Below are 16,301 nucleotides of genomic sequence, written 5' to 3' on the forward strand. Positions count from 1 at the left end.
ACAATTCTCCCACATCAAGCCTAGGCCATACAAGAAAAATCCCTGTTTGCTGCTACTGCTGTCTCTGCTGTAGAGCAGGCAGATGTTCACAAGGAGAACTTTGCTGTGGCTGGCTCTTAATTCTTGTGTGCTACAGCAGAGGCACATAAAATTAACAGAAATGATCACTTAAAATGCAAACCAAGAAACTGCATGGATTTGCATGTCTACCGAATTATTTCAGGACTTCAATTACTTACCCGAGTTCACAGCCTCTGACAAATACAGGAATGAAGAATACGATTAAAAAAAAAAAAATCAGCTAAAATTATGTGCCTGTGCATTTACTCAAGGAGTTTCTTTCACTCTGGTATATTTACTTTAGCCTCCCAGACAAGAATTCCCTCAAAGCATGGATGGGTGTTTCCTTCTTGTATTTGGGCTCACCTGCCCCTCCACAGAACAGTCTTCCCACAGTCCTAGCACATGCTTACCAAAACCGATCTCTCCAATTTGACCTCCTCTTAAATTAGGCTTAGCTTCCTGGAAGGACAAGGAAAGAAAGAAGAGGCAGCATCATGATGCTTTCCTGCTGTCCATAAGCAACCATTAAGAGGAAAGAAAAAACACACAAGCAAAACCTCACCCACGGTGGGAGATACGAGACCACGGGTATTTACAACTGCACCACCTGGTTTTGTGCTCCACAATGTTGCTTTGGTAATCATGGGGCTGGGCAGGCCTAGGCTTGCCTGCCTGCCAAGTTCAAATCTGTGTTCCTTTGGAAAAACTTATCCCTGGTAAAACTGACCGGCCAGAGGGGCTGTTGTGAATAGGAAGCAGAGATATTTAGGTCACTCAGGAAAAAATGCAAACCCATAGCTCCTACCCCAGCACATTCACAGATTCTCACAACCGTTGAGTTGAAGCAAGTTCAACTCCCCTTCAACCATACGCTTGCGTTGAAGAGGCCTCGCCTGCACCTCCCTTACGTAGGCTTACAGAATCGTGACTGCATTAAGCACTTGGGCACATTTCTTCCCCTGGGTTAAAGGAAAAAGTAGCCTTTGATAAAAGAAGGCCAGTTTGCTACACCTGAAAAATGAAGTGAAGCAATCCAATTAAGAGTTATTTATCACAGCATCAATCTTTACTGACCAGTGAGTTTTTCAAGATATACGAGAATAGTTCCAGATTGATTTTGTTTCTATACAGAAGAAACCCCCAAGCCCTGCTTTCCTGAATGACATCCTTTGTTTCTTGTTGGATAAGAGTACTGAAATATAAAATTTCATATTATATGAACAATTTCAACAGAATATTTAGGGAGTAAAAAGTTTAATACTTTTTTAAAAAGCAATATCAAAAAGTGCATTAGGAGTAAAATCCAGGTCCTTCCAGTCATCTGGTCTGCAACAGCACTTATTCATTTTCTCCTGTAACAAAGAGGTGCACATTTTTCTTGGACTGTAGCATTTGAGCTGTGCGATCTATGCCAACCACCGCCGCCAATTTCTGAGCATCGTACTTGGAGTAGAGCACAGTACAGGTCCAGGTAGCATCCGCTCCATTGTCAGTGGCCTTCATCATATTACAAATCTCACTGTAGAAGTGGGAGTAGGTTGGTAACTCGTAGAAAATGAGGTTCCTAATGCCTTTTATCGTATACCTGTAGTAGGCAAGAAACAAAGAAGTAACTTCGTTGCCAATTTTTATAAAGCACGAACTTAAGACCTCAATCCTATCTTAGTTCTTCCAGCTTCCATCAACTTCAACCCTCATCGTTTGTAGCTCAACTCTACAAACCCTGTGTCATGAAGACGAAACTTAACACAGATGTGGGATTAAGGGCAGTGGGAGGGCCAGGTCTAACGCTGCCAGGCTCTGTGACGTCCTCTAAAGTACAGACCACCAGCAAACTCTGCAGCATTCAGCCTCTTTGGCTTGGATTTTAAGACAGCAAAGCTTGATCAGACTGAGCCTCATGAAACTTTTCATATTTGCCAAAACAACATCTTCTGCTAACAGAAAAAACCTGTTCCATTAGGAACTTCTAAACAGCTCCAGTCAGGACGTCGCAAATTTTCCAGGTGGCCTCAGAATGCTGTATTGCATTATTGAGCCAATTACATACCCTTTTCCAGAATTTTATGTAATTATTGTGGCACAGATGACCACAAATAAAAGGCACAATGAATCCCATTTTGCAGGCTATATCATCCTGTCCCGACATCAGGGGAACTTGGCAGCCCTTACCTTCCTGAATAAAGCCCTGTGCATACCAAAGTACTGCAGTCTGTGCAATGGACTGCTGACAACATGAAAAAATTTTAAAGCAAATTGAAAAGCTCTTACTTCAGTCAAAGAAGTCCTCAGAGAGATCCAACAGATTCAAAAAGCAATATAGCCCATCTATGATTAAGGTCAGACTCTACTTCCAAAACAGCACACATAGAACTCAAAGGAGAACTCGGTCCACAATTCACCTTTTGTAAAAGTGGAAGCGCTCAGTGAACAATAAAAACTGCTTCTCTCCCTTGAGAAAGAACCGTCTCGCTCTGCAGACGCCAGCCTTTTTAGTGTATTCACAAATGTGAGTAAAATTCAGCCTCTCTTTCTTGAAGTAATTTCGAAGACGCACGTAGTCAAAATATGATGGCACATAAATGAGCGTGTGTGACATGATGGCATCGCGGTACTCGGGCAGAACTTTGTCGATGAAAAACTGAAACCTGAGTTAAGAAAACAAATGTTTTAACCAGGGTTAACATTTCCAATACCGATAGGACCTCAAACAGGAATATCACCAGACACAAGAGGCTACAGAAGATTTTGACTACATTTTTCCTCCTTTAACTTCACAGGATTTGTACACGTGTAGAAGATAAAAGGCAAAGGCTTTATCAGTACTACAGAGTTACAGTATTCCTCTCCCAGATTTTATTCTCCAGTGCCTTTGGCAAGGAGAAGTTCAGTATTCCCCTCCACCTCTGCAGAGCCTAGCCTGCATCTGAAGACTAATGAAGGGGTACTTCTGTGGTGAAATTACATTGTGCTCTGCAGGAAACAGTACGCTCAACTAAACCTGAAATTGCAGTCATTAGGGCATAGCAAATTAGTCTGGAACACAGAGTACCTTGTATCTATTACAGAAGTTAAATTTTCAGCTTCTAGCCTCCGAAAGACATGAGGAAGCTGGACCACAACGTGGCTAATGGAGCCACTGAGCGGTACGTTGCGGACGGCCACCTGCAAGAAGAAAGTCGAACGTTTAGGGAAGCAGTGTTTTAAAGGCAGCCACACTCCAGCCAGCTTTCTGCTCGTAACTCACATCTCCAAGCAGCACACAAGGCTGCATTTGAGCAAGCTTCAATACAAAACTACATTCATGTATACACACACCAGATCTGCTAAATATACATGACCACTGCTTATGCTCTGACTTCCATAGAAAACTAAGGTTTTTGCTTTTCCTGTTTCTTTCAAAGTAATAGCAGTTTGTGTTTCTTATACTGTAGGAGGCAAAAAAAAAAAAAAAAAAAAAAAAAAGGAAGCAGGCAAACCCTCCATTTAACAACAAAATAAATAAAACAAGACAACTTGTGCGTGTCAAATTAAGAAAAAATAAAATCTGATTTCTGATATGAAACAGCTACCCATGAAAGGAAAGGATCAAGTAAGTATCACTGCAAGAAGATTAGTTCTTCATGCCTCTGGCACAGCATGAAAAATTGTCATGCAGCGTCACGGAGATTCAGACTGAAATACTTGGGTCATGGAAACGACTGGCACACAGACAGTCTTTCTACAACTGAATTATGGAATTTTCCCACGTGGTGGATTTTCTGTTCCTCTCCCCCTCTCTTAGGCCAGCATTTAAAAGAAGGCTTTCAGCTCATCTGTGAACTCACTTGCCCCATGTAATTGAAGCAGTGCTTGTTGAAGACAGAGTTAATCTGGGGATCCTGAAGAGCGCTGAACAGCAGCGTCTGGCGGTAGTACTTGGACCAGTTATTGAGATTCAGCATTCGCACTCGGGAAAAGTCTACCCCGTGGGAATCCAGAGGCAGCAGGTTAATGTGCTTCATCAGGTGCTACAGAGAGAGATGGAAACACGTCACTGCTGATGACTGACACCCCTGCACCCAGACTGCAAGAGCCTCAACTGCAGCAAGAAAGTGGGCAGGGACGAGCAAGACAGCACAGAATACAAAACAGGAGTGATCTCCCAAGACACAACTGTCTGGAATTTATTGACCACAGCAAGAGTAATTTACTTGATTTCACACCACAGAACCAAAAGCTACCATCTCTTTAGTCATCAGTAACAATAAGCTTTGCTTCTAATCTTCTCCCATGGGGCAAGTATAATGGATTTGTTTGGTTGGTTTAAAGTCAACGGGCCCAAGGTTTCTGAGCTAAAAGAGGCCCAGGTGCAGTTCCCATTGCATTGAGGGAGAGTTTGGGTGCAAGTGAAGAAATTCACTTCGTTTTGGTCCCACTGAATGATGCCTAGCACTGGCATCACTGCCGCTGCATGGCAGGCAGCTGCACCCAAAGGAAAAAAACAGGAAACAGGCCCCAGGACTGATTCCTTGCATATCGTGTAGGCTGGTGTGCCTTTCGTCAGACTCCCCAGGACCCAAGACACATTCTGGGTTCACTCGAAATGTACAGTAACATCATGTGGTCCAAATGCATGGCCCTCATGCTACCTCAAAGATGTTGGGGTTTTTTTCCACACAGAAACCTTTCAACCCTGAAAACTTTTATTAACAAAAGCCAAAAAGTATGGGTACTACTGCACACTAGCCACAATCCCATAGCAGTATCTTCATTAGACGTACAAGAAAATCTTCATACTGTTTAACTTTGGACATGACTAAAGCTTAGTATCTCTACAGTCAGTGGAGACAAGCACCAGCTCCTGTTGCTTTCTGGAGGAACCTGAATTAGGTTGCACGGATTCCTCACACGGCTGCAATCTGACCGAGATACTGGGCAGTCAGTGAGCTGGCATATTTTCTCCCAGATGTGATGAAAGGCATCATCATTATCTCACCCTGCAAGATAATTAAAATGGTCCAAAAAACTCTCTGATGACATATGCCACTAAAGCACCTAATACTAAGATTTATAGAGAACAGGTGCTGAATACTACCAAAATCTGTAGACAGAATATTCTTAGTACAAGGAAAATATCAGGGTGGAGGAAGAAAAAGAAACAAGCACACATGTCTGGAATCAAGTCAGTAAAAAAATAGCAATACTGCTCACTGCCAAAACTAAGTTATATCAGACTAACGAGACACAGTACAACACAAAAATGAATACATACGGAAAACGCACCAGAACGTGTTCCCAATTCTGCATCAGGTAAATATCTGCTTGATCAATTATGAGAATTTCTATTGATGATAGAAAATCAAAATCTCTCTTCTTCTCCCCCTCCGCGCCAATAATAGTCCTCATACCCAGGGGAGAGGCAATGATGATATCCGATGAGTAAAATGGTGCGTATAGTCTCATACTCTTCTGAAGAATTGCAACCCCTGTCCAACAACAACCAACACCAATTTCTTAGTTAAGGTCAATTATCAACCACTTCCTTCCAGCAGGCTCTGTAATAGTACCTCCCTATATTTCCTCTCCCTTAATACATACTAATGATTACAGCTGGACAAAACCAATCTGTCCAAAATGCTTCTTTCCCTGAGAAGTGCTTACTCACCCTTATTTGAGAAGCATTTGGCAGATTTTCATGAAGTTCAGCAAACTCTTTCAGTAGTACTTTTTTCCAGCTTTTTCATAGCCTGGACAACATTTTTTAACTGAAACATTTTTTTTTTTTGTGATTTTCTGCTAAAAAGGGGTAAGAGGGGCCTGAAGAACTTAAGAAATAAATTGAAAAGCAGAAGTTACCTCTTTCTCCCTAAATCCTAGGCTTTGGTCTCTGCCATCAGGTACTATAGTTAACTATTACCTAAATCTGTCATGGAGGATTCAGGATGGACGTCTTGACTATAAACTGCCTTTATTCACAGGGCCACAAGACTTGCTACCAAAACACAAAGGAAAAGGTTCTTCATGTTACGACGATGGAAAGCATTGCCAGTCTTGGACCTTCCCCGGCACTGCTTCTCACACCGTGTGCTGCAGTGTACGTGCCGAACTAGCTTATGCATCACCTCTCACGTTGATGAAAGGAAAAGGAAGGAATCAAAGGAGTCTGTTACCTGTGTTGTAACTACATGGCAACATTGGTAGGACCCACAGTTTTCTGGTCTTAAAAATCCAGGTTGTCCGGACCATATTCAAACCACCTGCTACAGTCTGCCCAATAAAGGGGTGTCTTCAACTTCTCTTCCTCCCTGTGTGAAGCCAACTATCACGGGCACAGCTGAAGGCACGTGCAAGAATTTCACACAGACAGCAATAGGGATGCCTCCCGCTATCTATTTTAACCCAATGATAAAAATGGGAACCCCCCCCCCAAAAACCCAGAAAGGCACAATTGGTGAATTTCCAGGAAGAAGATATCACTTGTCACTGCATATACACAGTTTAACAGCATCAAGTCTTTTTTCTGTTTAAAAATGAGAGAGGGTGGTTTTAGGAAGGCATAAGTGATGTGCTTTAAATTAGATCTTTGTGCAGAAGTAACAAGGTGTAAGGCACAGTAAGAAAGAATAATTATTCTGCTTCTAGGATTTGCTTCTGCAAGTAACAGCACCAAAAGTTTCTTCAAGCATTTCTTCACACCTAGTAAGTGGATCAAGCAGACTGTGGCATGGGAGAGGACTGAAAGGAAAATTATTATGCTACTGAAAGTCAGATGCTCTCAGTCGGAGAGATATTCACTGGGGAAGGAAGAAAGACTGAGCAGGACCTGCTTGCATCTTCCACTGTATCATTACATCTCTTGGGATGCCAATTTATCTTTCAAGGGGCAGGCATTTCAAAAGCCCTGATCTGTCAAGTTAAGTTAGAAAAACTGCCTACTTATCATGCCAGCTCCAGGAAACAAGCCACTAGCTAATTCCCTGCATACCAAGTTACTAAACCAGCATGAGATTACAATATTACGAAACAGTCTCAAATTTGCTGCTTGTCCAACTGTCCTACTTGCTGGCTACCCCTTTGCTTTCACAGAAACAACGGGCAGCACAGTAGAAAACTGCTTTGCTCAGTAGTGAGCTTTAATTTTGTTCCAACCATTACTGATTACAAGAGACATTGTGAACAGCCTGATTAAACCCAAAAGATTTTTATTTAAAAAACATGAAAGACTGCTGCATAATCAAGGCTATCCTCTTTAAAATGAGGTGTGGGCAGTCTTGCTACAATAAAGCAATCTCTGCTTTTTAAGTGATTCTGAACTTGATATGAAAATCATTACTTTTATATTTCTCTTCCTTTTTAAGCAAGAAAGGCAAGAAAGATTTTCAGAAAAATCCAAGTTGCCAGCATAAAACCGTCTTAAATACCGAAGAGCCCAGAGTCTCATCGGAACTTCCAGCCCTCATAGCTCCTAGACATGTAGGAAGAACTTGCTACTTCTCAGTTCTTTACAAGCTAAAAATCATCTGTTCAGTAGGTCATTACCAATTCTGAAGTGGTCGTCAATGTTGCCAGCAAAGACGGCTTCATAATCTTCAGGTCTTTTCAGGTTGGGGGGCTTCTCTTCTGGGTCAGAGCCAAACTCCCCTTTGAAGCGCTTTTTATTACTTACATCTATTTTTCTTTTCACTTCAAGAAGACTGATGAAAATATGCACAATTCGCAAAGCGCACTCCCTGAAGGGCACTATCATCAGTACCTGCGTAGATCGACAGTTACAACACAATAACCCATAAAATATGAACACTCGCAGTTAACTGTACGTTAAGTAATTTTTTTGACTTAGATCTGCCCCCATGGGGCACCCCAACAATCAAAACAAAATAATTCTGACATGCAGCAAGGAGGCAAGACGTGCTGGGTGGGACACAGTGCGCTCATGAACAAGGTACTGGCCAGCAGCTCAGTTTGGTTCGCTACCTCACACGCATGGTACCATTACAGGGGAATTGAAAACTAAGCAGGTTCTCCTGTTCTCCCTACCCGCTGAGCAAGCAAGAGCACCCACAATACACAGACAGGGTCAACGGCTGGCTCCTGGATGGGTGGCAATAGCCTCTGCACTGCGCTTCGACATACAAATACCTAACTGGGGAGTGAACACAGAAACCAAAAGGATTTGCCAGACGTGCAGCAAACACTGAAACCCAACTTTGAAACTGTTCAACAGGTAGTTGGCACCACCAGTTACAGGCTAGGCCTAGTTGAATCCACCTGGTTATCAACTAGAGGATGTCATGAATCAAGGGAGCCTTGGTCTGAGGCCCACTCCACCAACTATGGGAGGTGCCATTGATGATGGAACTGGGATCGCCGGAGGTCTCGCAGGTACAGAAAGATCCTTCCATGCAGGCAAGTCCTTACAAGTGCCCAAGGACAAAAAAAAATTTCTGGGACATCCCACATTGGGTGACAGCCTATGCTATCTGCACTAACACTGAAGATAAATGTGGAGGCACCTTTCTGTACTGGTAGATTTAGAAATGGAAGCAGAAAAAGGTGACACGTCAGTCTGTAGTGATAGGGGGACAAAGCAAAAGAGAAGTCAAACTCATGGCTCAGCACAGAAACAGGCTGACTGACAACCCTGTGCTCACTGTTTCTTGCAGGATATTTGCCCTGGCCACAGCAGACAACTTCCAGCCACGATATAGGGATGCGGAAAGGCACAGGCCCAGGAACATGTTGCCTGAGACAGCTGCAACAGAAATACTTCTTGGTAATTTACCAGGATGTTTACACAGCCTGACCAGACAGCCCAGGTGGGGACAGGGGAATCACATTAACCAAGCTCTCTTACCTTAGGTCTGGTGAGCCCCTGATCCCTGTGGTCATCATTGTCAGTCCCCGGCTTTTGGTCCCTCCGTTTGGCATTGTTGCTGAGCACCTGGGCATTTGCCTTCAGAACATGGTTCAAGGCGTGCAAGCAGTAAGCATGCCGGATTTCTTCTCCATTTGTTAAAGCATTTCTTTCTGGATAGAACAAGTCCCGGTATGTATTCATGATACAGAAGAGCTCTCTTTGTAACGGGGTAAAAGAGGTATCGCTTGGTTTGTTCACTGAGGACAGAAATTGTTTATTCACTTTTGGCCAAGTGGATTCTAAAGGCTTGTGAAGATAAAGTTGTTTCACATCAACTTCTTTGTCTGCTTTCAAAGGTTTATGTTTCTCCAAAGTAGAAAACATTAGTTGGCCTAGCCTTGGCCACTGAAAAAAACAAACCAAGAAACAAAGAGGAGTCATACATACCGACCAGTACACTTAAAACCACGTCACCACAGCTGGCGGTTCAATCAAGTTCATGGTATTTGAGAAATATCTTTTCATAATACAAGTTGAAACCTTTTTTTCAGTCTGCAATCTCTTCCTTAAGAGTCTGCCAGGGTAAGCAACAATAAAGAGCTCAGTAGATCTGAATGTATTTTGCAGTGATGTGTCTATAGCGGTCCCCATTTTACAGATGAGAAAACCAAGGAAGAGGAAGGATGTAATTTCTGCCTAACCCATCCAGCAAATCAGTGGCCACAAACCAGGGACAAGATGAGAACCCTGGAGTCCAACTACGCTGATGGACTAGCCACACTGAGGTATGTACTTTGTTTAAAGATGAAGACAAAACCTCATTAGGGACTAAACCCAGAAGCTGTGAGTTGCTAAATGCGATCTTATTGGGAGTCTGTCTGATTTCAAGGGCAAAAGCTATCAGTGTAGCAAGGGAAAACTCTAAACTTTAAGCCTTCTGCTATGCAAGTTGTCCCTATCTATCTCTGTAAAGTAGCTACACCAAATTAAGAAAAGATATATCATGCATTGCTTCAGGTGGCACTGGTATTTTTGGCCACCATATTCCAAAAAAGAAAAAAAAATAAAGTAAAATTTTAAAATCACAGCTTTCTCTCTGACTGACTAACCATTGGGTACCTTCCAGTGAATGTCACCCAGCATATGGCTGACCAGAATGCAAGGCAACCCTCCAAAACAAAATCAGACGTGAAAAAGTTAGGAAGCAAAGGTTTGGCGAAAAATGAATATTTTGAAAACCAATATTCTCTCTCAAGCAATGAGGTGGTTTTCTGGTACTGTAATTCACCTATTATTTCCAGTGTTAACAATGTTAAGTATTAAGTTCCCCTTTACTAGCTCGTAAATGTGTACAGAGATACAGGCATCTTGGAGCAAGGACATGAAAGTGCATCACAAGTACTGTTAAGACTGCACATGGTCACCTCACAAGTGCAGCTGCAGAGCACATCCCTGGCACTATGCTGTTACTACTCAGAAACCAGTCCTGTTTCTACCTGGTGTCGAGAGTACGAGGTTTGGGACTACAGGTCAAACTAACGCTACGTTTTTCAGATGTGTCGCCATATGCCTACTTAGCAGCAGACCTGAGATTTCAACTCTTGCACAGCACTAAGCGAAGAAAACACTTCGGCAACAACACAGTGACAAAATCTTGACAATTCCAGTGCCAACAGCTAATAATAACAATTATGAACCTACTTCATCTGTATTAAAAAAAAAAAAAGTTGTTTTAATCCAGGCATCTTTAGGAACTCCAGATTGCTACAGAATGCTGTTACCTTGCTTTGACTTGAAGTTTTAGGAAGTGTAGACATTTTTTCTACTTCTTTTTCTTCAAGTTCTTTGTCCATGTGCTGTTTAAATGGATCTATTTGTATCAACAACAACAACAATAAAAAATTATCATGAGAACTATTGTAGCTAATACTGGAATCAAGTTTCAAAAGGGATTTGCAAATGAGACCAACAGTTTCCATGCTGGCCAACACCACAGTTAAAACTAGTTATTTTGAAGCACTTGGAGATGAGAGAAAAGATGACAAATTCTCTCTACAAGAACAGAGAGAACAGATTTGACAGATTGCTTTAAAAAAAAGAAAAAGCAGCACTTATGGAAGTACTAGAACTTTCAATCACAAAACAAATGTTGGACAGGCAAGCAGTATGTAGTAGAAAACATTGTGGCAATTTTCTGCCTTATGCTCTGACACATCCATCCCTTGCAGGTGAACAGGCTGTCAGTAGTAAAGACCCAAGTGAACTTACTGCCCTTCTTAATTCATAAACAGTTCTGCCCAGGGCTTTGCATCCTTGTCCAATGATATGAATACAGTTCGTGATAAAGCAGAGAAAGATTAGGTGGGTTTTGGGGAAGGGAGGCAAAAATTGCCTGAAGTGAGCAAAAGTCTGATTTATCTAATCAGCATTTCTTTTTGGAAAGGAAAGGAGAGGCAAGGAACTGTAAAATCATATTATATTCAAAGACACTGGCATGCGCAAGCCACATGCAAAGCTTGTTTTTGAAAACCAAGCTCTGTACATTGCTTGCAGCACAGCAGCACTCACTGCATAAAGAAAACTAATTAGAGAACACTAGTCCTTGCCAAAGGATATCTAGCCCACATTCAAGTTACCCAGGCAAAAGTCAAGACATTTGCTAATTATGATGCTGTTGAGAATACCTTCCCAGCAACGCAAATGAACAGGCTATCATTTAACTGTAATACAGGTTCTCTCTTCAGCTGAGTTTTACCGATTCCAGCATTTGTCAGATAAAGTAGACGTAATAGCGTGAAGCATTTTCAGGAATTCTAGTGACCCCAGGACCAGAGCAGAAATCCATCCCCTTTCTGCTATCTTAGATGACTCACTTTCTGTAATAGATTATAAAGCCACTTCCAAGCTACAGGAACCCACTGAAAAGTAGTGCATCATTTGTAGGTTGAACAAAGCTGTTAAGATACTTAGCATTCAGTTGGAGAGCTACAGTTCTCATTAAAATGCAATGCCAACAGCCTAAGTAATATTCTCATGGTAACAAGAACGAGCTGTTTTTTCTATCACATGGCCCTTTGATGCTTCCACACATTTCACGTATCAACTAGGCTGCCTCCCAGATCTAATGTCAGCTGCTGCTCCAGGATGACAAACCAGCATCACTAGGGATGCTACAAACATATTTCTCTCTCTCAAACTATGCCATCTGATATTAAAACCACAGAGCATGAAATACGAATAGAAGCTCTGCAAGTGCCAATGTGTGGCATATCACTGAACGATCACACACCCGTGCACACAGTTATTTGTATTACACATGGTGGGACGACTCCAACACGGGAGCTCAGATTGCACCCATCAGCGCACCGCGGCGTTGAGATTCTGGGCCACACCCTTTAAAAAGATACCACACAGACGCTCCACTGACACCTCATGCTTTCCTGATCCCGATGCAGTCAGCCTCCTCTGCACAACCTTCAAAATTCACAGGGCCCTGAGCATTTGTCTGAATTACTGTGCCTGCCCCAAGCTTCCCAGAATCTCGTCTCACCTCTAACTCCACTGAGTTGTGAAGGATGCCCTCACAGGTCAGCTTTGTGATTATCTCCTGTGCTGTCTGTGCCAAGAATATCTTCCACAGTCAAGTGCAGGCTTGCCTGGCCCTTCATATGACACTAGGTTTTTAAAGTGTTATTAAAGCAACAGAACGAGATAACCCCCGCCACGCACATTTCTGGTTCCTGGTATTTCAAGCTGTATCAGTCATAACAGAAACTACGCACAAATCCCAGTCCACAGGGGCTACAGAAAACAAATGGTTCAGCTACACGTCGGCATTAGTGTTAAGCATCCCTTATGCAACTGGCTCACATGTGGGCAATACAACGAATAACGTAGCAGAAGAACTCAGAAGCTATACAGCGTATCATTAGGGCATTTCATAATTTACGCATGTTGATGGATACTCCTCTAGAGGCAGATCACTAAACACAAACATACTGTGTTTTACCTTCTGAAAAGGCTGGTGAAGAACTGCTGTCTCTCTTATCTGCATTGCAATCTCCACTCTCCTCTTCCATGAAATTGGTTTCCAAGCTAAATTCAGATTCATGTTTCACATCAGTAAACTCCTCAATTACTCCATGACTTGGGTCACAAGAGGTTTCTGCGCCATCAGCCTGCTCCTGGCCAAGCGTCTGCTCTGCTGTGTCTGTAACTTGTTAGAGAGAGAAATGGGTTATATTCTCCTGGAAAAGTTACTGTCTATAGCTGGTTCTTACTAGCTAGGTTGTTCCCTTTGAGCTAGGAATTCTTTTTCTTTCAATACTCTATCCAGAAAGATAAAAGCAGGCTTTGTGCTCTACAGTAAAGACAACTTGTGGCTAGCATGCCAAATGTTCAGTAACATACAATGTATGTTTTCCCAGAGAAAATTAAAGAAATAGCCTATGGGGGAATGTAAGTTTTAGTTTCCAAAGACCCCAAATAACTGAAAATAATAAAAAGTTGACTCCTCTCTCCGAGAATTTCTTTGCAGACTTCATGAATGAGGATGCCTCGTCATACGGGAGACGAGGTTTCCTTCCAATTTACATATTCTTTCCTCTGCTATGAGGCAAACCTTTCCCTCCTCTCGGTGGCAGCAGCCAAGCCAGATGCTGTGTGAGAGAACAGCTTGCGTCTCCCATGAGTGGGCGAGAACCCCTGGTATGCTGCTCCATGTGGATTTCCTCTGTGCTGCCGCACAAACAACATCTGAGGAAGCAGCAGCAGGCTGTCTGCCGGAAAATGAGCACAGCTACCCTCTCCCCTGCTACATCCTTCAGCAGCTGCTGTTCCCAACCCACACAGAGGCAATAGAGCAACAGAGTCTCCAAGCCAGAAGAGCACCCAGCCAACAAGCCAGTCTACACCAGGATCCTGGCTAAAAACATACGTTATTTGAACTTTCTAACTGAAACAACATTTACCAAAGCATGGGAAAAGACAAACTACCTTCTTCCTGCTCTGGTACACCATTCTTATCTTCTTCACCTCCATCTGCTTCTCCAGGCTCCTGGGACCCTTTGCTGTCCATTTCTGTCTCACTTTCCCCAGCATCTTCTTCTGATTCACTTTCATCTTCCTCTTCCTCACTCTCAGACTCAGGAGAGGTCTTCAGGGTAGCCAGCAGCTTGTGATATACAGAGACCTGTTCCACTTCAGCCTCCGAATCACTTTCTGCACTTGATTTATCTGAAGTCTCAGGCTAGAAAGGGAAAACACAAGTGTACCAGCAACAACAGTAAACGCTTTATTAGGCAGCAGGCAAATACCCTCACCACTAGCTCCCACATTACGTTTTCCCTCTCCCGTCCTACCCTTACAGAAATGCAATGGAATTTTTCAAAAATCACCACTTTATACAAATATTTATGCTGGACACCTGCATTTAGATTTTGAAATCATCTTGGTAGACTTATGCTGAAGTGCCTCATTCTGCAGTGATTTGACTTAGAGCATCACAACATTTGGTTCTTTCAGTCTCAGCTGAGTGAGGACATTTGATCTCCACAAACAAGGCGTTTATTGAACTGGCACTGGATTTTCTTAAGAAAACCACACAGAGAGTGAAAATTGCAGAAGGGCACACATACAAGGGACAGAGCACACTGACAGTGCTTCTGGCTTTCAAGGAGGTAAGTGAAATAGCTGTCAGTTCACAATACTCCACCAGGGAGCTGGTCAGCTTTGGCTCAGCTGTAAAACTCTAAGCTTCAAACAAGCCAGACTCAGGAGCCAATTCTGCCCCAGGCTCACACAAACCAACAACAGCGTGCCAGGTTGCAGCCAAAATTATAGCGAAACCAGGAGTATAAGCATAGCACCATTTCCTTATTTTTTAGCTACTTTTAGCCCAGAGAGGAAAAATCAGTAAATGTGATATTACTGCACAAATGCTAAAGTAAATAAACGAACCAGAATAATTAGTTTTTCCACACTGAAACTTTGAAGTCTTTTATTAATCTGATGATAAAGGAGATTAACAAATCCTGACTGAAGAAGTAAAGCACTGACAATCTAAAGAAGAGGAACGAGCATTAACATATTTCTTCGTTCAACGGAGAATGAAACATCTTGTGAACACTATGTGCATTAACATTATTAGAACAAGTTAAAGCATTATTTACTTTTCACTGCGACTAAGTAATAGGCAAAAAACCCAAGAAGAGCTATGTTATTTCCTGCTGCTTCTGCCCTCTCATGGTATTACAGCTTTGAGTTAGACACTGGAGAGAACAATTCAGAGCCAGACTAAAATCACATTCATTTTTTTCTCCTAAATGCAGGTTTTCTAAAGGGAACAACTTAATCAGCCTGAATGACTTGGTAACGTGAAATGCTGTTTCACTTCACTGAACTACACAGAAATGAAAGTAAGGAAGAAATAAAAATATATTACCAGTTCACAGATTTGAGTTGCTTCTGGTCTTCCAGAAACCCTGAAAAGAAAGCACAGAAATATCTTACTCTGTCAACGATGTTATATCGCAGGATGAAAGAGACAAGGGGGGAGAAGGAGTTGATGAGTTACACAAGTCTTAAGAGAAGTTAAAAGAACAATTAAAACCAAAGCATCACACAATTCTCCCTCATAAAATGGACTTGGCACTTACCCTGAGAGGTTGCCCTCTCAGGAGATGCCGCACTCCGAACATGAAGCCTAAGCGCTCAAGCATTGTAACTGATCAAGAAGTGAAATGTTTTAAAGCAGAATCTGGCTTTAATCAGAAGATGAGGTGTTAAAAGGAATCTAAGGAATCTAACTACGAGGGTAGTTTGAACAACAAAATTAATCAGAGCAAGAGCCTACCTCTAACACTAAATATTGATCTATGAAGCAGGGAAGAAGACACGTACTACAGGAAAACCAGCATTAATTAACCAGCATTGGGACGGCAATTCTGCCAACAAGATGCCGGGCCTAAACCAACCTCAACTCTTACAAAAAGATGGGGAACCCTGAGCATCACTGTGCAGGGCGAGACACAGGGCCCTGCTCCCCAGCAGGTCAGGACTCTGCCTTCCAGCCCAAGCGACACGCGCCGGGAAGGTCCCGGGGAACACACAGGTAACAGACCTTAGCACTACTTGCCTGCCTCTAAAAGCCTGTAATGGTAAACTGACCGGGTGACCTGACATCGTCTTCCTTGCAGGCTTCTGAGCCTCTGCAGCAGCACCAAAACGCACTGCATTTGGGCGAAGCGGCTCCTTCCTCGCAAGTGTACACGGGGGTCCGAAAGCCCGGTACCGGTACCCTTTCTGACAGACGGGCACCCTGCTGAGGAAGCCACGGCTCTTGCCACACAGGCTCTACCCTTCCGCAGCCTCGGCGGGGTCAGAAGGGGGCGTGGGACGA

The 16,301-nt window shown here is 42.8% G+C and overlaps 2 protein-coding genes across 2 annotated transcripts in view; both read right to left on the reverse strand.

Annotated features, from left to right (window-relative positions):
* Nucleotides 1-1,341: 1,341 nt before the first annotated feature.
* UTP25 (UTP25 small subunit processor component) lies at nucleotides 1,342-16,137 on the reverse strand. Its single transcript, XM_009641566.2, has 12 exons — nucleotides 16,070-16,137; nucleotides 15,345-15,384; nucleotides 13,898-14,150; nucleotides 12,912-13,118; nucleotides 10,684-10,772; nucleotides 8,900-9,307; nucleotides 7,585-7,798; nucleotides 5,329-5,531; nucleotides 3,891-4,073; nucleotides 3,116-3,228; nucleotides 2,466-2,711; nucleotides 1,342-1,648 (listed from the first exon to the last, which is right to left on the reverse strand). The coding sequence occupies exons 1-12, from the start codon at nucleotides 16,135-16,137 to the stop codon at nucleotides 1,402-1,404; spliced, it is 2,271 nt and encodes a 756-aa protein (XP_009639861.1). The 3' UTR covers nucleotides 1,342-1,401.
* MRPS10 (mitochondrial ribosomal protein S10) overlaps nucleotides 14,109-16,301 on the reverse strand; it is a 19,424-nt gene continuing 17,231 nt past the window's right edge. The window contains exons 8-9 of the mRNA XM_035896999.1: nucleotides 15,345-15,384; nucleotides 14,109-14,150 (exon numbers count right to left, since the gene is read on the reverse strand). The gene's annotated coding sequence lies outside the window, so the exon portion shown is untranslated. The remainder of the gene's footprint in view (nucleotides 14,151-15,344; nucleotides 15,385-16,301) is intronic.

Source organism: Egretta garzetta, unplaced genomic scaffold (assembly GCF_000687185.1).
Source record: "Egretta garzetta isolate BGI_Z169 unplaced genomic scaffold, ASM68718v1 scaffold166, whole genome shotgun sequence".
Classification (NCBI taxonomy): Eukaryota; Metazoa; Chordata; class Aves; order Pelecaniformes; family Ardeidae; genus Egretta; species Egretta garzetta.